Here is a 24411-nt window from a genome sequence, read left to right as displayed (position 1 = left end):
GTAATAACTATATACATGGCTATGAATATTTCCTCTAAGATGTATATGAACTGCATTTGTCACATTTAATGCTTACAGAGCCGGTTTGGGGAGATACCTTTGGTGCCATCAGGACACTCGGCCACCTCCCTGCTCACACCTATTTCCAGGTCATGTCTGAACAAGTTAAAAAGCACCAGTCCTACATAAATCATTCCTTATAAGAACTATCTATTTATCCCTACTCTTCTTCTCCTCTTTAGTCACTAATTCATAATAGATGCTTGTCAAGTTTTCTGAAGACTCTTTATTGAGGGACTTTGCCAAAAACTTTTATGATATATAGTTTTTACTAGAACTGCTTTTTACATGTTTATTAACTCTCACGGCCAACTCTATGCATTTTTAGCCTGCTCAGATCACTAAGATGCGTACAAATTAAGGCATTAAAAAGCCAAGTTACTTGGCACTTTTTTTCTATCAGAACTCTATTTGAAAGGGATGATGTTACATAAAGAACCTGTTGGGAAGGGATAGTTTTATCGCAAGGTGTTTGTTGTAGTAGTAGTTGTTAGCTGCCCTCAAGTCGCTTCTGACTCATGGTGACTCATCTTTACTTCCGAGCAGAGCCCTGTTCTGATCTGCTCAAGAGCCCATATGTTCGTCTTCTTGGCAGTCATGGGATTCTAAGTACAGTGGGCCCTTGCTTTATGCGGGGGATCCGTTCCGGACCTCCTCCTCCCCCCCCCCCATAAAGCAAAAAACACATAAGCTTGAGCCCCATTAGATCCAATAGGGCTCATGCTTGCTGTGTGGCCGTGCGCGCATCCCCAGCCTTGCGCACCATTCACGAGCCTCATTGGATATAATGGGGCTCGTGCTCGCCACGTGGCAATGTCTGTGCACAGGGCACTCTCCCATTTCCCAGGGGGCTTCAGCATATGCTGAAAGCTGTCTATAAGGAGCCCATGTATGGTGAGGACTCACTGTACTCTTCTCCAGCACAGCGTTTCAAATGAGTTATTTTCTTTGTCTGCTTCCTTCACTATCCAGTTCTCGCATCCATACATGGTTATTGGGAATACAATGGCCTGAACGATTCTGACTTTAGTGCTCAGTTGTGTCTTTGTTCTTCACTATCTTTTCCAATTCCTTCATAGCTGCCCTTCCAATTCCTAGTCTTATTTCTTGACTGCAGTCTCCATTCTGGTCAATGTTTGATCCTAGATATGGAAATTCTTTAACTATTTCAATTTCCTCATTGTCTAGATTTAATCTGTGTATTTCTTCTGTGGTCATTATTTTTGTTTATGTTCAGCATCAGACCTGCCTTTGCACTTTCTTCTTTGACCTTCCTTATTAACTGTTCCAATGCCTGAATGTCTTCTGCTAATATTATGGTGTCGTCTGCATATCTTAGGATGTTAATGAAGCTTCTTTCTATCATCACTCTTCCTTTTTTTGATTCTAATTCTGCTTTTCTTATGTTTTCAGCCTGTAAATTAAAAAAGTAAGGTGACTGGATGCAGCCTTGCCTGACCCCTTTGCCTATTGGGAACCACTCTGTTTCCCCTAGTTCTGTTCTGACTGTGACCTCTTGTCCTTGGTACAGATTTCTCATCAGGACTATCAGATGCAGTGGCATGCCCATGTCTTTGAGTGCATTCCATAGCTTTTGTGATCTATACAATCAAATGCTTTGCTGTAGTCTATAAAACACATGCTGTACTAGACCCTAATTTTTTTTGTAAGTATATGCTGTAATTTCATTTTCCATGTACCATATAATTAGTTCATTCTTACAATTTAATCTGAAGCGTCAACTGTCCTAACATACAACTGATAGAACTGTTCCTATTGCAGACAATGATGTGTATTCATTTATCCAACAATGTTTCCCCAAATCTATGCATATACAATAACTTATGTAATGATCAGACAATGTGTTTTAATGAACTATACTGGACATTCCCAGTGAACAGAGTAGAAATTAGTACCAGAATATGAAGGACATCTGACCATGGCAACTAATTTAAGCTTAATTAATTATATGTTAGCATTAATATGGGTAGGAGGCTAAATTAACTACACATTGTTTTATGCATGTAGTCATTCAACCAAAAAATCTTTATCATGTTGAATACTTTTATGATTCCACTTCATTCATTAATTCTCCATTTTAACTTAGAATATACTCAGTCAAGGCAAAATATGTAAAACACATCTGATTATTTGGAATTAGCCATGATACTTGCATGTATTCACAGTACCCACTGTTCCCACAGCAGTCATTTAACTTGAGAACCAAAAAAAATTCAAATGAAAGAGTCACAGTTATAATAACTTTAATTTCTCTTGCATTTTACAGAATTCTATGAACAGATTAAAAAGCACCTCCTCTTTCATGAGACAGTTGGTAAAATATTCTGTTAGCAAATGTCAACAGCTTGAGGATCTGCATCTTGCAAGAATTTCACAGACCAACCCAAAGCCAAGCAGCTTTTACAATCTTGCTTTAATACACTGGAAATCCACTCAGGTTGTGAGCCTGTCCAGCCATTTGTGCCCAGATCACTTTTCAAAAATCCGGTGTCAGCCAACCAACTAGTTAGCTTTGGCACGGAGCTGTGCTCTCTTGCCTGTGACAGCCTGGAAACCAGTTTTGATGCTGGCGACAGAGCAGCGTGAATGACAGGTCTCGCACTGCAAAAAATATAATCTGGTGTCCTTCTGCAAGATTGTGTCTGGCGACCGACACGTGTGACAGGTAACATACTCCTCTGGGGGAACAATTAAACATGCTGTATTAGCAACACTTGATTATACTGACAGTTGTAATGAAAATGACATATATTAAATCACGCAAGATTATTAGTCAATATTTAATTGTGTCTGGGCAACAAATTTAGAAAGGCAGCCACATTCTTAAATGAACTAGCACTGTGCAAAGTCATGAGATCTCATGATATAGGACAGTTTATAATGTAATAAATTAATGTCTGATCTGTAAAAAAAACTATCCAAAGACAACCTCTTCTCATATGTGCTCTTCAAGCATTCATACCAATACCAGAGATCTTGGTCTGAGTTCACACCTAGCTCAAATACTGCTTGTTTATTTGAAAGAGGGCTTTAAAAGGAAAACAGATTATTGTAGTGCTAATTCTGCTGTAGTTTATTCTTATGTTTATAATTTATATTTATCTTTCATGGCTGTTAGCCTGTTTCTCAGAAGGGAAGCATATACAGTATATCTGTTTGGAAACTATTTGAGTTATAACACAGGATTTTGAAACATTTCCACGTAAACTAGCAACTTATGACACTCATGCTTAAGCGCTTACCGGAGTGAAAAATTAAAATAAAAACAAGACCAAATACTATAAGTTTTGAAAAACACATTACCATGTCTATGCCACCATTCAATATACTTACTGATATATCTTCTCAAGACATTTTCTATCTGTTTTTGCTGGAATCGTCCTTTGATTACAAGTTGGTTGTTACCATCTATTGAACCACTATAAAAGAAAAAATTATATAGATTAGAATTGCCCAAGACATAACACATGGTGGCAGAGAGGCTTCAATTAAATTCTCTTTAATGATGAGCATGATATATGAATGAAACTGGTGAGGGAATCTGCATTTATGCTGAGAATACAAATGTATTCCTGCTTAAAGGTGATATTTCTAGAGTGCCACAATTTGGTACCCAAATCAGCCAAGAGAAAGGCATCATTATCCACAGTGATCACACTTATTTTAGAAAAATCAGTAAAAGAGAACAGAAAAAGTAAAATACATTGTTCAGAGTACATCTTGCCATTGTCTGGACAGGTCATTTCCTAATTAAGAGTATATTTATTGCCTGCTACAGAAGAGTAAGAGCTGCCCATATCAAAACAAAAATAAAATTGTAATGCTGCTGTGATTGGTCATCAATGTATTCAATCCCACATAATCCAATAAAATCCAAAAAGTAGTAGCAAAGAGGATAATTTCTGCAATAAAATCTTTTTCAGTGTGAAGCATTTATGAAATTGTAGATTCCAAAGCTAACAGAAGTCACAGTCACAACGTTGCAGATTAGAAGTCTTGTAGCTGGGTTAAAATGGAGTAGAAATAGCCCTGCAGTGTTTGCCATAAATAGCATATTTCTAAGGCATGGTGGGACAGACAGAGTGTGCAGGTCATGACAATACTGCAGTCATCCTCACATTCTGGGCTAGGCTGTGAAAGCAACAGTCAGATACCCTCCACTGTACTTCACTGTTATCTCTCTGTTAACAGGGGGATGTACCATGAGAGCAGTTATAGCAACAGCTTACAGCAACACTGCAGCTATGTAGTTTACTGAAAATACTGTACTGAAGAGAACTGGCAATCTAAATCAGTCTGCCTCACCCATCAGGAATCCCCACACATACACGTTTCAAGTTATAATGAAGGTAAACCTTAAATCCCAACCCCAGCAATCTTCTCCTAGGTCAATCCAAACACTAAAATGTGCACACATGCCCCATGTTCCACAGTGTCACTTGCCTAATCCTAAACTACAAAACAAGAACTTAGATCAGCATTATAAGCCAATAAGATGAACAACAACAGACAAAGCAAACAACTGTTTATCCCATGAGTACACATTTTTCTATGTAATAAGTTTAGTTTTGCCCTGCTGATTCTTAACTAAGCATAACATGATCAGTTCTGCTTGAGAACTTTACATTAGAATCCAAACACTGCAATGTAATGTCTGCTTGTGGGGGAAAGGCTTTTCCACTCACCTTATAGCAATAATCATCCACTCACCCAAAGAGTTTCTCCTAAAAATTGGGATTTCATCTCCTGTACAGCATTTTGTGAATCAACAGGGGTAACCTCTCCTTATGTGTAGAAGGGGTTTTGGGTGAGAACAAGATTCAAGGCTTTTTCAACAAGTCAGCTTTTAAAAGACCAATCCTTAAGTTCCATATAGAACTAGTTATACTACAGAGTATTTGTATTTTGTTTTTCTTCCTTGTAAATCTTAATTCAAATGTTTTAATAGAAGCAATGTACCACTGTGTAAACACAAAAGGTATCCTACAAATTCCTCTCTGGTGCACTAATAGTATTAATGATGGGGTGAAAATTGTCCAACCACCCCAAGCTAAAGCAGTGTACTTAATTCAAAGACGGGTGGAAATTGCAGCCCATCTGGGGAGCTGCTTAATTTCCAACCCTATACGGAATGATGCACTACAGGAAGATGGTATCCTCTGGCAACAGTTTCTACCTTTCTTCCTACCTAAACACAGTAAACCCCATAGCCCTTAGAATGCACACATTTCAAATCTATAAACATGCAAAAGTAGCAACTTGTGTCTTTTCACTTCCATGAGAGTGAGCTCATCTTTAAAAGCTGATGAAAGCCAGTCCTTAAACCACCTACCCAACGGAGCTAACAGCTGACTTCCATTGAGGGAACAAGGGAATGCAGTGCAGCCGGAAGAGACAGCTACCCCTTTCCCCACTTGCTCAAAATTCTGGAAACCTTCCAGGAACCAGAAGCACAAAGGGAGGTAAAAAGAGAAAACACTTTCCACTGAGCGCACCAGCTCCACTGGAATTAGTCTGAAGTCCTATCCCACAAAATTATGCTTCAAATTGTTTAAAACAGTCAATTTGGTGTATTGTTTTTGAAATGTTCATACAGGTCTTACTATCATATTTAATATCTGTGCTCAGAAAATCCTGAAGGAAATACAATCATGAAAGAATAAACTTTTTTTAAAAGTTTAAGGTGCACTCACCTTGTACCCAATTCTGCAAGCAAAAAGGCCAGGAGATGCTTTGGTTGACGATGTAATCTAAAAAACAGAGGTATTACAGTTATCTAGTTATCATCGCAAAACACACATATATCTATGAATGTGTGTGTACACATGTTTATATGAATGACACTTGCTATTTAAGTAGATAACTCTCATTCATCCTAACTGCATATCATATAGATTAGGATTCTCTGAAGCATGGTGATGCACAAGGATGAGAGCACAAGCCATTACCCAGGAATTAATCTGTGTGTAATAATATACTCAAGCAGCAGCAATGACATAAACCTTTCAACAAAGACTGTTTTGGCAGATTTGTTTTCAGGATATCTGAAGAGGCCAGAATCAAAGAAAATGAATTATAGATGGAGTTTATAAACACAACACAAGACAACAACTATCAGCTCAATGACATTAACATAAACATCAGATTACATTTTCCAGCAGTAACAGTCTAAAATAACAAAATGTAAACAAATCTAATACTAATAGATGTTTTTAAATATAGAGTACAATATTGCATATATATTTTTAGATGCTGGCTGGTGGATACTTCTCAAGAAAATATTTTCAATGAAGTCTCACAACAGAATCGTCAGCTCTTTAGAAACACATGAAGGTATTTCTGAGTGGAATACAGGCAGGACAATGAGTATCTCAATGTGTAAGGAAGATTTAATTTTTTTAAAAGGACTTATTTTAAAAAGACAGCATTTGTCTTATCCCAAACTCTCCACACATACATAAGCAAATGACAACTGATTCTGAGTAATAATCTTTTGCTTTGATACCCTTTACTGGGTTCTCCAGCAATCAATAGTTGTAGTTAGACAATTAACCAATGCATGAAGACACATGACATCATCAGCCCCATTCTAATAGCAACACCAAGCTTCTTGACCTTCAGGCAGCTACAGAGGTCTGAAGGTATTTCTAAGCATATCTGGTATGGGGCAATATAAATTGTGAGCCTGGTAGCTGATAGATTACACCAGTTTCAGATCACATTCTAGTTCCAGGGACATCCAGACTTCAAGTACAGGGTTCCAATCTCAGTGGGAATTTCTCCTGCACAAATGAATGGGGATTCCACAAGAACACAGACGGCATAGTCAATCCACTGAGTAAGAGAAAATCACAGCTGATTGGTTTGTGACTTGCAATTTCTTGAATCTTTTCTGGAAAAGTAGGCAACAGGTGAATTTTATACCTGTACCCTCTAATTGCCATTAAACACTCACAAGCTAGAATTTTGTTGGTTATTCCTAACTAGAGAAGGCCCATTCAATCAATTGTTGACAGGTGAGCAAACAGGTAAGCAAATAGAGAAATGATGGCACTCACCCTCCCTCCTTCTGCCCCAAATCACAATGTAGCTAGACTTACAGTTTACAGATATCTGTGAAGTTGACAAATGATGTTTTCTTTGTTCCTACTCTTACAACTTGGGGAGGTTTCATGACAAATTTTCGTTTTTCACCAGCTACCATATCTGGATTTTTTTCCCGCATAATGTTAAATACACGATTCAGCAACTGAAAATATATGGGAAAGAATATTAGTAAGATAGTAGTAATGAGCTGCTCCAAGTATTGTATTTCTATACCTCTTATCTAAAAACACAGATTATTTTAATGATCAACAAAGTAAGATTTTCCCAGTGATCCTAAATCAATATATTACAATGGAAAGTTTTTTCCTACTATGAGAAACTGGGAAATTTGCACTTTAGCATGCCCTAGTCAAGAAATTTAGAGGAGAGTACAACAGCTCCAGAGCTGATTGTATGCAGACAGCATTCTCATAGTCTGTCCAATATTCAGACGCGGGAGTTAGAAGAAGGACCAATAGTAAGATCCATATCATCTCTGTAAATTAAACATACAGCCCAAACAAATATGACAACAAGTGAAGTACAGTATCTCATTTCAGCTTCATTTAGAAAAAAAAACTGATGAATACATCAACATGGACTATTTAACATGGAAGAACTAGGGCCAAACAAAAAGCGACAAAAGTGAATTCACAGTGATCTCTGTGCCCTCAAAATGTCAACCAGCAATCAAAAACTGTAGCACAAAGGTGTGAACTCTCCTTGAAAATGGAAAGACACAAGAACTGGGATAAAAAGTTTCTAAGATCTTGTATGGCCATCTGTGCCTCTTTTTAACAGTCATGCTCTGCATTTTTAGGGCTACAGTAATTTATTACTCTCTCTTTTACAATTATTAGATAGGGATGCATAACAATTGCAACTATTGAAAAGTTGTTCATTCTATGCAATATCACACTGGACAAAATGAGCTCTTCTTCACTCTCCTCTCCCTCTCTTCCAAATGAGATCCTGCCCACATGAACAGTTAGTTTAACATAGTATTACAATTAAATTTCTATACTAATGAACAAATGCAGGTTTTGTGTCCTCTACCAATGCTATCTCAGTAGGAGAGAAACAGTCAGCAAAAAACTGTTGTTCTCTGCTCCTGAAAACAACAGAATGCCCCCAACCAGCTCAAAAAAATAACAGAAAGATTTGCAACCAGTTCCAGTTTGGTATGTCATGAGGGTTTCATTTGTTTGTTTTGCACTTTGGGATTTGGCGCAGCACACAGTGCATCCTAGGTGGGGAAAGATGACCACTAGGTCCTCTGAAGTTGCCCACTCCTGTTCTATGTTTATAACTCATCTGTCCTCCAGTGAAGGGGGAAAGAAATTAATCTGCTGTGGTGAGGAAGAATTGTTATTGTAAAATTTTTGATACAAAGTTGACAGGGATGGAAATAGTATTTTAAGATTTAGAGTAGAGCAGAGAAAATGGGGATTCCCCTGCCAAATGAGAAACCTCCTGATGACCTTTTTTTGTGCCCCACCATCATCTTCAAAAAGACTTAGAGGAATGGTACAGCTCTCACCCAGTCCAGAGTCACCTTCTTCCTGATACATATACCCCAACTATATGGCTATGTAATGGCTGAGGGCAGCTAAGGATGGTCAGCAAATAAGTTCCAGCAGGCAGTGTAAAACAACATCATCCTTTGGTGGGCATTCTTTATCACCATGCCCCAGTTATCAGACCGGCTATTTATTAACAACTGGCACACAACAATACAGACATCCTATGAGACCTCCCAGAGGCCCTCTGGAGGATGGCACCATCATCATGCACCAGCCATAGTAACACTGCCAATGATGATCCCCAACAGCCCTGCATCCACGACCACCACTACTGTGCCAGGGGAGGCAGAAAAAGAAATGAGTCAGGGGAGGCTTTCTGTTCGCTGATAAAATGTTTCTGAAGACAGGATATTTTTTGAAGATGTTCCCATGGGCAGAGAAAATTGATTGAATTATTTGTGTGTACACCCCATGTGCGGAAATGAATAATTTAAATTAGCACATTCATAGAATCCTGCCTTCAATCCTGTGCTGAGAGAAAGGTGGGGCTATAAATCAATTAAATAAATAAAAATAAATCCAGGTTTCAAGATGGCACAGGGCATGTATGACACCTTCAGGAAGCAAAAACAGTTAATCTAGAATATGATATCCCTGGAGGAAGACCATCATGAGAATAGACTTGATGGTACACAACAAAAAAAAAAAAAACTGGATTGCAAATGAGTAATTCATGGCATCCTGATTCACCTCTGGAGCAACCTTTCTCAATCCTTTTACCTTAAAGGAGTCCTTGAAATGATTTTCAGGTGCCAGGGAACCCCTTTATAAAAATGTATCTATAGCTTAAAAAAAATTCAACTGTAATGTCTCGCAGAACCTCTGGTGAACTCCCAGGGAACCCTGGTCAAGAAAATATTCCATGTTACCTGAAATGAAGTTTAACCATATGTTCCAAGTCTTATCTTAATCTGAAACAACTATGAGACTCACTATGTTAATACACTCTCCTCAAGAGAAACCACAGGTTAGAGACAGACATCAGAACTTTTTAGAAATTATTTACCTCATCATATGTGTAGTCCCTCTCTGAGCCTGCCCATGCAGGGCCTGACTGAGAGCTAAAAGAGATTCCATCATCTTTTTTGCTGTCTTCATCCTCCAGGGCTGCAAAGGAAAAAAGATCTGTGAGATTGAAGGAGCTGTATTCCAGCTTGCATACCACAAGGTGTCATTTTCTTTCTGAAGTACAGGATGCAAAAAATAATTTAAAAAAAATCAAGCAACTATATAACAGCTGAAGCCATTCACAAAATAAATAACATAACAGAATTACTTAAATTGGTGTAAGTAATAACTACTGTTTAGTATTATCAGGAAGTAAACCTGGAATGTGGAGTGAATGTATAGCCGGAGGGAGGGGAGGGGGGTGTGGAATGGGAAGGAAGAAAATTAAAGGGGATATAGGGATATGGAACAGGAAACTTTGTATGCAAGTTGTGTAGGTGGGAGGCTTGTTATAAACAAATAATAAGAAGTGAAGAGCGTGGAAAAAAGTATGGAAGAGTAAGGGGAGGAGAAGTATGAAAGAAGGGAAGAAAAAGAAGAGGACACGCACTATACATGGCTTCAAGCTTACTCTACTGTGCAACAATTAAAGAAATGGTACGTGCACCCATGGCGTGCACACTGCCCTGCACTAGGAGCACGTGCCTCATTGTTTGCAATGGGGCGCAGAATTCCCCTTACATGTGGAAAGAAGGGCCCACTGTAGTTACTATTCATCCAAGATAGTTCATCTGATGATTCAAATAAAATTAATCTTAATTGAAATTTCTATAATGGAGTGCTTTATTCCATAACTAACACTACCTCTCTATAGCTATACTGAGAAAAATCCTTTTCAATACAGACCTCATCTACCCTTTCCAAATCCTATAGGGAGGGCCAAGATACAGGATGGTATCCAAAAACTCACTCCACTACCCTCACTGCACCCAAATGGAATTTTGAGCAAGAAAGAAAAGGGAGAAGGAAACATACCATTTTTAGCTCTTCTCAGGGCCTGAAATTGTAATGAGGAAAAGTAGTTGTACAATGAGGTGCTAGATGGAAAGGAAATGTTGAGGGTGTCATGGAAGCATTCACACAGACAACTTCTCCTTTGCCTCACAAAAATGTGTTAGACAGTTCAATCATTAATATATTTTACTTATACTCTTAAAAACTGTTGGATGCATCCTTTCAAAATTAGCAAAATGATACAAAATTACCTTCATCTTTATCCAGTATTTCATCTTCATCTGGAAACTTCACAGTCCTCTTTTTCTTCTTCTTGCCAAGCATGATATCAAGATCATCTTCTGGTTCTACCACTTCTTGCACATCACTCTCAATTTTCAGATCCTTTAAAACAATGCACAGGGGACATGAACAGCATAACTGATAAATGAATGACAGTAAAAATATTATACCACAGAAGTTATAAAATATTATTTCACTTATAATCCACCTTTCTCCCAGGTGAACCACCCTAATGCATTGTAAAGGGGACACTAAAATTAAATCTACAAAGTATTAAACATTCCAGCTGCACACATACCTACTTAGGAGTAAATCCCACTGAACTCAATGGAACTTAAAAGAACATTTTGTAAACATTTGTGCTGCATGTTAATAGCAATAGCATGTAGATTTCTCTACCACTTATCAGTGAACTCAGCACTCTCTAAGCCAGTGGTGGTGAACCTATGGCACTCAGAGCCCTCTCTGTGGGCACGTGTGCCATCACCCCAACATAATTTGCCAGAGTTTGTTACTAGAAAGCCAGAGGGACACGGCACTTTGCGATAAATAAGTGGAGTTTGGGTTGCAGTTTGGGCACTTGGCCTCTAAAAGGTTCGCCATCATTGCTCTAAGCAGTACACAATCTGTAAGCCAATTGCCACCAACGAGTTGGGTACTCATTTTACCGACCTACAAAAGGATGGAAAGCTGAGTCAACCTCAGGATCAAACTCACAACATTGTATTGGCACTTAACCACTGTGCCTCCAGGGCTCCTTTTAAAGCATCTTTGCATATTAAAAATGATGTAGGGTTTTCCCTCTGCTACTCGAATACTGAAGTATATTACCCATCCTTCAAGAGAATTCCTGGGATGCCTAGTTGCTATTCATTTGTGACCTTTTTGAACTGAACTAATTCAGACACAAACACAAATATATATTTTTTAAAACCACCTATCCAAATTCATACATTTTACAGGATAGTGTGATGTTGCACAATAAACAATGCATTTCATTGCAATGGTAGCAGAGAAGAAAATGAAAACATTGGACCTCAACCCACTGGGCTGCTTTGTACTATGGCTTAGCATGAGAAAATCCAATCTATCCTTCCCTCAGACTCACGCACTCTACTCTGTTCTACTGGCTTAGGTGTAGGGAAGAAATCAGAAGTTTCATCTTTATATAAAGAACATTTGAGCAAAGCATATAAACCCTACGCTGTGGTGAATTTTAACTATAGTCAGCAGAAACAAGTCAAATCAACCACTGTTTGTCCATATTTCAGATATGCCAAACTGCAGTTGATCCAAAATGAAACAGAAGTTTTGAGCTTCTCTTTGGTGGCATCCTATATTTTTACTCTGACTTAAGGAGAGCTGAAATTGTAAGAGAAGTCAAATATGGTACTCACATTAATGGAGCTGGATACTGCCCAACACCTAGTCCAGTGCCTAGGGTCATACAGTTTAATCAACTAAATCTTTACTTGGTTCCTAGTGCTGAGAATGAAGAATATGCCTAGTCTATTTTTGGAGACCATTTGGGTGCTTTGTTCTATAATGACAAAAGAAGGAACTATTGAATATGGCTATTTTGTCTAAAAATGAAAGGGGGGTTATATTTATTAAGTGGTTAGTTACACTTCCCACAGTAGCTTCACAAAGACATAAAAAGGTTCTAACAATGAGCAAATTAAAATTTAACAGATCATTTAGGAGAGTATACTGCTATTCCCTTCTCCTTTTGTGTCATGTCTTCTTACACTGTAAGCCTGAGGGCAAGGAACTGTCAAATTAACTATTTGTAAGCTGCTGTGAGAGCATTTGTTTCTGAAGAGCAGGTTATAAATACAATAAATAAATAAAATAAAATAATTAATACACAATTCACTACATGCTGTTTAGTTTGGCTGCAGTGCTATTACACGATTTAATACTAGTTTCCTCTCTTACTGAAATAAGATCCAAAGATTAAAGCTAAAAGTTTTTTCCATGTATGAAGGAGCATCTATTATGATGTGAGTAACAAGCAATTCAAGAAACCAAGCAAGCTATTTAAAGCATGACCTTTAACCCTATGTCAACTGACCTTTATACCCTCTTCTGCTTCATCTATATCAAATATCTTTTTTGTTTTCTTTTTCTTTTTCTTTTGATTGAAGAAAGTTAAGTCGTCTAAGTCATTTGCTGCATCTGAAAATCAAAAGCAATATATTACAAAGCTGTCAGAAGGTTAGCAATTATATGACAAGTATGGAAGAAAATGTATTCAGCAACAAAATCTAGTTCCTAATTCAAGAAAGCAGACAGTACACAACAGACTTTCACTTCCTTTTGTGCATTTAAAACTCACATTTTAAAATTAGTGGATTTTACCTCCATTACAATGCAAATGCCAGAACATATGGATATGTTCCCTGAAAACATTATTCTACACTAGTACAGCAGTGTGAAAAACATTATTTATGCCAGGGTTTGGCAACTTGGTGTACTTCAGGTATTTGGAAATACACTGTTCACAATCCCTGATCATTATCAAGGCTCAATTTGACTATAAAACATCACATTCCCCAGTAACTTCCAGTTCAGATACAAGCCTGGGGGACAGAACTGAGAATCAGCTACAACAAGAACTGGTTCTCAGTTTTAAAAAAGTGCCTACATTGTTGCATGCTGCATAGCAAGCCTCAGGATCCATTGCTTTAACAATCATAACCAAGATAAAAATGAAAAGTGTGGTTTGGGATAGGTTTGTCTTGGTGGATTTTTGGAATCAGATTAAAAATGAAAATAGCACAGTGCAAGCCTAACCAGGGAATGTGAAAAATTAGTTCCCAATCATGAACTAGGTTCAAAAAGTAAGATGCTTACAACTAGTTGTACAGAGTATAAGCATGAAGAAATGATTAAGAGAGAGAAGGAAAGCAACCCTTCTCTATCACATGTTGCTTCTCAAACGTCATTCTGTAGCCATTCCATAAGACAGCAGATGAGGGAAATGTAAAAGCAGAAATGTAAGCACCTCTAGCTATGCAGTTGGGTTTACAAGTCCCAACTAAAGCAGACCTGTTGACTCAATTGCTGAATGATAAACCATCACTTGCATAAATTCCACTGATTCAACAGATTTAAAAGAGAGTGCAGGGCCTGTCTTGTTTTTACTGATCTCTGAAATCTGATGTAAGAGCTTGCATGAATGAGGTATAAATGCTATAGATAAATTAAGCTGGACCTTAAATAAAAAGTACCTGTCCTATTTAATGACCAAAATATATGTAGTAAATTGGTCACTAGAGCTACAATCCTTTGCAGTGTTAGATGTGCTGAAGCCCAATGATTTTATTAGGTTTAGGTGTGCAGAAGAAAAGTAGATAATTTTTATTATGCCCTTTACACCATCGGCCCAAGGACAGAGAACACAGGAGTAACTTGCCCAGATTTGCCAGATATTCATCATACTACTTGAAACAAGAAATCTTGAAAAACATTCAGAATCAAAAAGTGTGATGACTTTTTTACAGACAATGTTTTGAGGAAGACAACTGATACTACTTCTAACAGGTATTTAACCTTTTTTCCTACTGTCCTCTTCATCAGCTTCTGTATCTTTGTCTTCCGCTGGCTCTGGTTCCACTTCTTTCGTTTCTGATAACTGTGTTTCTTCTGTTTGTGTATCTCCTCCCTCTTCATCAAGCATAAAAGGCTTCTTTTTCTTCTTCTTCTTCCTACTCATAGTAGGATCAAAAATCATCTGAAAGAAAGAGTATTTTTTAAAAACAACTTCCTAGGATTTTTAATGAGAATTCTCCAGTTTTAAGGCCATCTACTTTGCATATTTAGGTAACCATTAAACAAAGCTTTCCACCTTGATATATTGAGTAAATTAGGCTAAATTTGAAAACAATATACTGTAAATAAAATTGGGTTTTATAATGGGAGAATTTACTACAACTTCCAAGGTTTCTTCCAAAGGAACTAAGAAAAACCATTTCAAGAAGTATTGATTCAAAGTAGAAACAAACTTCCCTATTGAGTAAAAAAAAAAAAGAAGGAATTTCCTATCTTCACTGACAAAATAAAGAGGTAAGTTTCTGCAGGTAAAGCAATGCCCACAAATTTTGCTGCAAGTGATCAATCTTTCCCAATCCCTCTCTCCCGCTCAGATTCAAATACAATAATTTGAATAGATCAGCAACCTCAACAACAGCATTTTGAACTCTGGAAAACAAACACACTTAGGCGGGTTACAAACCGCCGGATTGCAGCGCTCTCCCTCCGCCGCTGCTTAAAACTCCCTTTAAACAGCGCGGTTCCCGAACACTGCAGAGAAGGAGCGCGGAAATCGCGCTCCTTCTCAGGCCCTGGAAGAGGTGCCGCGAGTGCCAAAGGGCGCACTCGCGGCATCACTTCCAGGGTGCCACGTGCAGACGCAGAGCGTCCGTTACGTCAAAATGGTGGCGCCTGTATGAACAGGGTGCCACCATTTTGTACGGTCTGAGTCCGTGATAGGGCAAGGGGCGTCTAGAAGAGACGCCCCTTTTCCAAACTGGGACGTCCTCAAGACGTCCCTAATGGCGGTTTGTAACCCGCCCTAGTTTGAGAGTAAGTCCTAGTATACTCAATGAGATTTTCTTCTAAGGTCCAAAACACACTGCAGAAAAAATCCAGTTCAAGACTGCTAGGGAATCCTGGGAACTGTAATTTATTATGGCACCAGAACTCTCTGACAGAAAAGGCTAAATGGCTCACAAAACTACAATTCCAAGAATTCCCTAGCACTGAGCCAAGCCAGCTGAAGCAGTCTCAAATTGGATTATTCCTGCAGTGTGTTTTGGACCTACGTGAACATTTTTCTTTTGCCTGAAGACAATTCTGAACACAGTAGCCAAAACTATGCAATGACAATTTAATCAGTTTTCTTCTTTTGAGATGAGTAATAAAGGGAAATCTCATCATAGTACCTAGTTAAACTGGACTTTGTAGGAAAATGAGACAGGGCGGCTAATGCTTCCTGAATGCACAGTGCCTCATAAACACAAATGCATGTGCGTGCACACACACAAAAATTGTATTTAAAGAAGAAAAGTAACCAAATATTTGGCAAATTTAATATGGAAAACTTACAATGTATGTTTACACTATTCTGTTTGGCAATGAACTGAAATTTTAAGACAATATTCTCAAAACTGCATCAACTTTAACACTAGTTTGATTTAAGCGAGTCCTTTGCCTATGCTTGATGAGACCATCTTACTATGTTAGCTGAACATCTTTCTAGATTCCTTCTCATAGTATACAATGCTGAGAAAAGAGATAGTCTTTTTCTTTAATGCTGTGACATTAGATTGGTTCTACTACTATTAAAAATATGCAAACCTCACATGACAAAGAATACATTTGCCACTACACAAAAAAGCATTCTCTCCAAAGGTGTCAACAATGGACTAGATGTACTTATCAAAAACATGCATATATGTCATACTTATGTGACATTTCAGTTGATGTCCATAAGATATTACCTTACGAGGTACAGAATAGATTTCTGCACAAAGGCTTTAAAATACTGTATTATGTTATCTGTAATTCTGGGGGAATTTAAGATTTTGCCAGCACAGTAGTATAGGATCCAGTACATTTACCACAGGAATCAGCAACAAAAACAATGGTAATAATTAGTACTTCGGATGTAAACAAAGCTATGACATATAGTACTCTGCCACATCAAACTGGAGTAAGAATTCATTAACAGCCAGGAAGTTCTTCATTTCTTGATTATTGATTCTGCATTACAAGTATTTATTCATCACACTTCTGCCCTGAAGGACACCCAAAGCAATGTACAACAAACCAGATTAAAAACATTCTTTAGAAGAAGATTTAAAATATTATTAAAAGTCAGTTTTAAAAGATAAGAGCCAAAGAGAATAATTACACAGTATTGGCCTAAAAGGCACCAGATCCCATCTGATCTTGGAAGGTAAGCAGGGTCAGCCCTGGTTAATACTTCAATGGGAGTATTAATATCAGATGCTGCCAACTATATTTCAGAGGAAGAAACTGGCAAAACCACCTCGCGAGTATTCCTTGCCTAAAAAAACCCTATGAAATGTATGGGGTCGTCATAGGTGACTTGTGAATGCACATACTAACACACACTGGCTGGCCACCTGCTAGCAGTACAAGCATGAAGCCAGCCTTGGGAAGTAATTCCACAACTGAGAGAATGCCACAGAGACAGTCTCTTCTGATGTACTCACCAACTTGACATTTCATATGTATGTATTGCCACCATGGTACACTATACCTGCAAATTTAGAAATGTGGGCTAGCCCCTCATGTTTGCAACTTATGACAGGATGAAGCCACAGAAGACTTTTTGGTGGCATGTTCTGAATAAGGCCAGAGACTGGCAACAGGGCTCAAAGTTTATCTTAAGCAATTAGTGACTAAGCAGCAAGGAGCCATAAACCCCCTAGAAATCCACAGTGTATGGAGGACTGAAGTTTCATTGTCTTCACCCAAACAGTTTTTGTTCTTCTTCTTGTCTTGCATCCTTGCAAATTTGTAAGTTGTAAACCAGCCTTCCCCAAACCTGCTGCCCTGCTTCTGTTTTGGCCATAATGTTTTGGCCACAGACAATAGGAGTTGTAGTCCAACACATCGGGTTGGAGAAGGTGGGTACAAACTATAAAATCTCTGGAACCCAAATTGTGTAATATCACTGCTACAGACAATCCAGTATAGCAACTGTTCCTAAACTGAATCCTATCAAGCAAAGTAGATATAACCAATGCATGATATACAATGCATGATTTTAACAGAACAAGAATGCACACAAATTTAAACAAGAGCTATCACACCCTTATTAGAGAAGATTAAGCACTCTTACATACAATTAGCAGTTTACTAAAGCTTAAATTTAAAAGCCACTCCCAACTAGAGTAGACCTACTGACTAAATACACTTTAAGTGCAGGTTCACCATCCAGCAACTAATCCAATGCATCTACTCTAGTTAGGACTAGCAACTGGGGCTGCATAGCAGAAATAATCCAGGTTGACATCACTTTAACTGCCATGGCTTAATGCTATGGAATTCTGGGAATTATAGTTTTGTGAAACATTAAGCCTTCTCTGTCAGGGAGCACAACAAACTACAAATCCCAGGTTTCCATAGCACTGGGCCATGGCAGTTAAAGTGGTGTCAATGTGGATTATATCTGCAGTGTGGATGCAGCCTGGATTCAAGCCCAAATTATTCCATGCCTGTATACTTCATAGTGCCCTCTCAACATACGTTTTATAAATGATTAATCCTAACCCGAAAGGGGTGCATAGGTCTCAGGGTATGACCTGTTACAGAAACACATGTGAATACAGTACTACAGCCACAAAATAATCTTTAGGTCCAAAAAGGTAGCAAAGAGTCTGGCATTTTGGCCTTGAACTATCCAAGCAGGAACAAAGGCTGCCAACTGCTAGTATTCCCAATGGAAATATAACACACCTATTACATATGTAGGCATGTTTTGTTTACATACCATTGCATCTCTATACTGCTCTAGTTCATGAGGCAAGACAAACATGTGTAATACATAATAAGGAGGGAGAGAAGGGAAGGAAAAGGGAATGTGGCAGCACCCATAAGACTACAGTGGGCTCTCTCTCCCCCTTCGCTGGGGTTAGAGGCATAGGACCCCATGAAAGCGGGGAAACGGCAAATAAAACATTGCTATTTTTTACCTGACAGAACACTTCTCTAGGCGTTTGTAGGTACTCTAATACAACTCTATGATCAACATCTGCCAGCAGTTGATGATGAGAGAAGTGTTCTCTCTAGCAATCTTTAGGTCCTCCAGTGTTATTTCTGCAAACGTTGCCCACAGAGTCAAGCTGCAAGACCTAGAGATTCCTAGACAGCACATAATAATCAAATCTGTGAATAATCAAAGCCGCAAATGTGGAAGGCCGGCTGTAATTGCTTTTTGTGGGGTTTTAAGCATGAGCTTTTGTGACTATAAACCCACTTCTTCAGGTGCAGTACAGAGTGGTATTAGAGACTCAGTTACAGAGTGTATTTCTAAAGCTAAGGGAGGGAGTGGGTCAGAATCTAATAGGTTCCAGAAAGATGCATCATCCTTTTTATGTTGAAAGAGACTACTAACACAGCTACTTCTTTGAAGACCTATCAACACAGACAGAAGCCCTGCCATCCTGAGAAGAGAGGAGAATTAAGCCCATGCAGAGCCTCACACTTTGTTGTTGGTGTGTACCTTCCAGTCGTTTCTGACTTATGACCCTAAAGGTTTTCTTGGCAAGGTTTGTTCAGAGGAGGGTTGCCTTTGTTCTCCCCTGAGGCTGAGACAGAGCGACTTACCTAAAGTCACCCAATGGGCTTTCTACTGCTGAGCAGGATTCAAACCCTGGTCTCCAGAGTCGGAGTAGTCGCAATGCTCAAACCACCCCATTACATGGGCTTACAGGACCCAAGGCACCCAGCTCCAGACTTAAGCCTGGCTCTCTGCAGATATGCGCAACCATTATCTGCCCCATTCACACATCCACACTGGAGGGATAACCCGGTTTGACACCGCTTTGACTTGTTGTCTGGCTCTTTGCTATGGAATTCTGGGAGTTGGAGTTTGTTGTGGGGCTTTCCTTCTTTAAGCTCTGCTCCGCTCTGGGCCCACAACAAACCCCAACTCCCAGAATTCCATAGCAAAGAGCCAGACAAGTTAAAGCGGTGCTAAACCGGGTTATCCCTCCAGTGTGGATGTATTCAGAGAGCTGCCTCGCCTTCCCCAGCCCTCTCCGAAGAGGCCCGGCTCCTGCTCACATGGCGGCGGCGGCGGCCTGGGGCCTAGGCGCGCGTCCCCTGCCTCCCCTTCCTCACCTCGTCCCCCGACATGGCTCCGGCCCAGAAGAGGCGCCCAGAAGGCTCTCAAAGGCTCCTTCCTTCCCCCTCTCTCTCTCTCTCTCAAAGGCACGCAGGGGCCACTCCGCCAAGCGCCCCTTTCCTTCGCCTCGCCGCGCTCAGCTCTTGCATCAGCAGCAGCCAGGAAGAGGCGGAGAAGGCGCGGCGGCTACCCCGGATGAACGCATGCGCCTTGCCGTCTCCCTGTCTCTAGGCCTCTCGGGATTTGTAGTTCCGGCCAAGTGCGCATGCGCAGCCGCCATTTGGAGGCGGCCGGGCTGCAGCACGTGTGGCTCTTGGGGAGGGGAGGTAGTGTGACTCATCGCTTTGTATGGGGAGGGGATGCGGATTGATGGGACAAAGTTGTCCTTCTGGGGAACAATAGCCCTGGAAGGGGATTGTTGGTTTTTATTTGTTTATTAGTATTATTCTATAAATGAAATAATGTTATTATTGTTTATGTTCGTGCATAAGGAGACAGTGATAATTATTTATGGTTGTTATTATATTACCCCTACATTGACTAATTACAGTAATATAATTAATAGTTTTGTTATTATCATTTCCCCACATTATAAGAATAATTATCTAAGAAGGCCTCTACCCAAAAAACTCACAAAACACCAATATTTTATATATGTTTTTATACTGCAGAGATTATAGCCCTAACCCTTCATTAGTTAGTAGTATTTATTTATCTTTTCTTTTTAATTTTTTTTTTCCCGTGTAGGGCAATAATTTGTATGCTATTCATCATTTCTACCTGTACATCAGGCTAATAATAATATTGTTTTATTTTATCCCGCTATTCCAGAATCATAGCGGTGAACAGCAAATAACTATTAGCAAGTAAGCTAATATTAGGTATACTATAATAACAATAATTATTGTCTGTTATGTCGTGGTTGTTTTCTCTGTGGGGATCACACACCCAACATAATAACCCACATCAGCTAATAAAATTATGTTTTGCTATTATTAGTAATAACAATAATTGTGGTTATCATATTATTCTGGCCAGCCTCTCTGCCGCAGATCAAAGTTGGGGAGGGGGACAATGAATGGGCCAATGTCATTAAAAACACACATCAGTTAAAACATCATTTAAAAGGACAAATTACAATTGCCTCTATATCCACTGATCTTTATCCAAGGATTCAAGCATCCATGGCTTGAAATGTTTCTTATATATAAAAAATCCAAAAAGCAAACATTGATTTAACGTTTTTATATAAGGAACTCCATTTTACGTGCCATTGCATTTAATGGGACTTGAGCATCCATGGATTTGGTATTCATGTAGGTTCACTGGAACCAAACCCCAGTGGCTACAAAGGGCCCACCTTACACATATTAGAACAATCTACATTTAATATTCATCATTTAAAATCCACAATTTAAAAATCATCTGGATAAGCCTGCTGGAGAAGACTGGTCTTTTATGCTGTGTTGAATGGAGACAGCTTATTCAGCTGTCAAATATCTTCCAGCAGGTCAGTCCAATTTGGGGATGGCTGATGATAAAGTCCTCGGCTGACAAGTCCAAAACACACTGCAGAAATAAACCAGTTTGAGACCACTTTAACTGCACTGGCTCATTGCCAGGGAATCCTGGAATTGTAGTTTATTGTGGCATTAACACTCTTGTGCAGAGAAGGCTAAAATATCTCACGAAACTATAGTTTCCCAGAATTCCCTAACACTGAGCCAGGGCGGCTAAAGCAGTCTCAAACTGGATTATTTTCTGCAGTTTGTTGGGCCCCAGTTGCCAACCTAAACCTAGTCCTGGAAACTAGAGTAAATGTCCACCAGAGGACCTGAGTGTATGGGGTGAATTATATGGGAAGAGGCAATCCGAAGGTAACATGGCAGTTAAGTGGTGTCAAACTTCATTATCTCTACAGTGCAGATGCAACCTTTTAGGGACTTAAAACGAAAGTCAGGCAATAGAAGCATCAAATGTCAGATCCTCCTGCATTTCGCAGAGTAAAATGGAATGGAATTGCAAATAGAACACCCTGGGAAGCAGCTTTCCCACTGACCATGAATCCTATTATGGGAGAAAGTGGGATATAAATCCTTTAAATAAATTCAAAAAAACTACATTTAACTGTGTATGAATGTGGGTAATGTTTTATGCGTAGGATAGATGATAAACTACTATATCTCAAGTGCATGTGTTGGTGCTTAATATGGAACTTTAGTGTTGTTCAGAGCATGTTATTCCTTATTGCAGCAACTTAATTGCCTTTTTCATCCATTCTGGACCCATTTCAAGGGAGATTGGGAGAAAGTCTTAGTCTAGACTTATAATGTTATAGTCTAGCTAGCTCAAGAAATCTTGAGGTAAACCATCTGCAACAGATCGCTGAGCCTCTGTTAGAAAAACACTCCGATGAAGGCCTACCAGCACCAGCTAAAGTGGCCATAGTCAAGTATCTGTAAGTTTGCCCTGATGTTCAGTTGAAATTTATGTCATTAAGCCTATCTTTCTTCTGCATACCAAAGCAGAAGAGTACAATTCTTGCCCTCTCTGCCGTGATAGATCTTTAGGTTACTTGGGCAGTATCCACACTGCAGAGATAATCCAGTTTGACACCACTTTAACGCCATGGCTTCTAAGCAATGGAATTCTGAGAACTTTAGTCTGTGTGAGACATTTAGCCTTCTCGTCAGAAAGGTCTGGTGCCACAACAAACTACATTTCCCAGAATCCATAACATTGAACCATGTGCATTAAGCTGTCAAACTGGATTATTTCTGCAGTGCCGGTGGAGCAAAGAGAAAGAGTACTGTAAAGGGTGTGTTGTGTGGGGGTGTATATATATATATAGGCAGAAACAAGCTCCACATGCCTTGGATGGTCAACTGTTTTATTCCTTTAAAAATGCCATGGGTGAGTCCCCCCACCTCACAAGGTGTCTCTGCTCTTTAGCTGCAGGTGAATGATTCTTTAACTCTTTTTCCTTCATGTGAATTGTATCAGGCTCAGCCAGAATCCTCCTCTTTCAAATTCTCTCGGTTCACTCTGACCTGGGTTGCATCCACACTGCAGAAATAATCTGGTTTGACCCCCCCCCCCTTTCCCTGCCCGGGCTCAATGCTATGGAATTCTGGAAATTGTAGTTTGTTTGGTGGCTCCCAGAGCAGACCTCTGCTCCTGTCTGGGGGAGACAACAAACTAGAGAATTCCATAGCATTGAGCCAGGGCAGTGAAAGGTGTCAAACCGAATTATTTCTGCAGTGTGGATGCAGCCCCAGCTTGTGCATAAGTGAGCTGCTGAGATACATACAGAAAGAACAGTTTGCTGTTTATAAGGGGAACAGCAATCTTCTGTTTGTGTTTTCAGAAAGAACTTTTTTGACTACAATTCAGAGAATACCCCATCCAGTATAACCAGTGGCCATGATGGCTGGAGGAGTCTGGGACTCATAGCCCCCCCCCCAAAAAAAAAAAAAAGTTTGGTGTCCTAGCGCGGTTATAAGTTGAGACAAATGACTAAAGTGCATTAAATATTTGTGTAGGAAATGCATGCGACCTAGAGCTGATATGGGATGGTGGATGGGCCCTCAAACCTTTACATTACATACCCTACTTTGTGAGAGATTAAGGTTAGATATTAGACATGTTTGGACCCATTAGTCTGATTCTTCAGTTAAATATGGAATTAATTAAAATTCCCACTGTGAGCCATACATGAAGGTTAAGATGTTTCATACTTATTACATCTGACTGCAAAATCTTTAAGAACCAGACATGATTCATTATGGTGTCCTAGCACCGAAAGCATGATGCAGGCACTGTAATTTGATTCTCTGATTTAAATCACTCCTTTTCCCCTTTTTCACTGGCAGAGGGCGCTCTTGCAAATGCTTTCTTTTGATATTTCTAAAACAGACAAGTCATTTGATTAACCATTCTAAAAATAATAAAAAATTGGTTGTTGTTTAGGGTTTCCCATGCCACTCACACCAAAATGCTAAAAATGGCAAATGTTTACAGGTACCTCTGGCCCAGCAACCTTATCTAAGAGAACTTGTAGCGTATGAATCATCTGTGCATTGCAGTTAATAACAGTTTATGAAGTAGCAACGAAAATAATTTCATGGGGTTGGGTCACCACAACATGAGGAACGGTATTAAAGGTTGCAGCATAGGAAGGTTGGGAACCACTGCATTAGACCATAGTCCAGAACAGAATTCTTAGAACAGAAACCTCTGAGGAACCAAATCTCTCACAAAGGAAAAGCCTTCAATCAAGAAGAGAATGGATACAACTGTAAAATGCATTCTGGTTTCTCAGCTATTCCTGAGAACTTGCTGTGTTCTGCTTACAGAGCTAGATTCAGGTGGATTGATCCAGTCAAGGAAGCCATGGCCCTGAATTTGCAAACTCTAAGCACAGCTGCAGATAACCGGGCTCTGGAAGTTCATTTTATGGGGTTGTCATAAAGTGAAGTTGAGAAGGAAAATGACAGCAACAACATGAGATGTACCTTAGTGGCATCAGTACTGGCT

The 24411-nt window shown here is 39.3% G+C and overlaps 1 protein-coding gene across 1 annotated transcript; it reads right to left on the bottom strand.

Annotated features, from left to right (window-relative positions):
* Positions 1-2307: 2307 nt before the first annotated feature.
* On the bottom strand, positions 2308-20055 carry EIF2S2 (eukaryotic translation initiation factor 2 subunit beta). Its single transcript, XM_042463730.1, has 9 exons — positions 19872-20055; positions 14550-14730; positions 13069-13172; positions 10964-11096; positions 9757-9857; positions 7182-7330; positions 5775-5831; positions 3415-3500; positions 2308-2759 (listed from the first exon to the last, which is right to left on the bottom strand). Exons 1-9 carry the CDS (start codon positions 19884-19886, stop codon positions 2584-2586), a joined length of 1002 nt encoding a protein of 333 aa, XP_042319664.1. The 5' UTR covers positions 19887-20055; the 3' UTR covers positions 2308-2583.
* Positions 20056-24411: the final 4356 nt, after the last annotated feature.

Source organism: Sceloporus undulatus, chromosome 4 (genome assembly GCF_019175285.1).
Source record: "Sceloporus undulatus isolate JIND9_A2432 ecotype Alabama chromosome 4, SceUnd_v1.1, whole genome shotgun sequence".
In the NCBI taxonomy this organism is placed as follows: domain Eukaryota; kingdom Metazoa; phylum Chordata; class Lepidosauria; order Squamata; family Phrynosomatidae; genus Sceloporus; species Sceloporus undulatus.
This window is presented reverse-complemented; position numbering and strand designations above follow the sequence as displayed.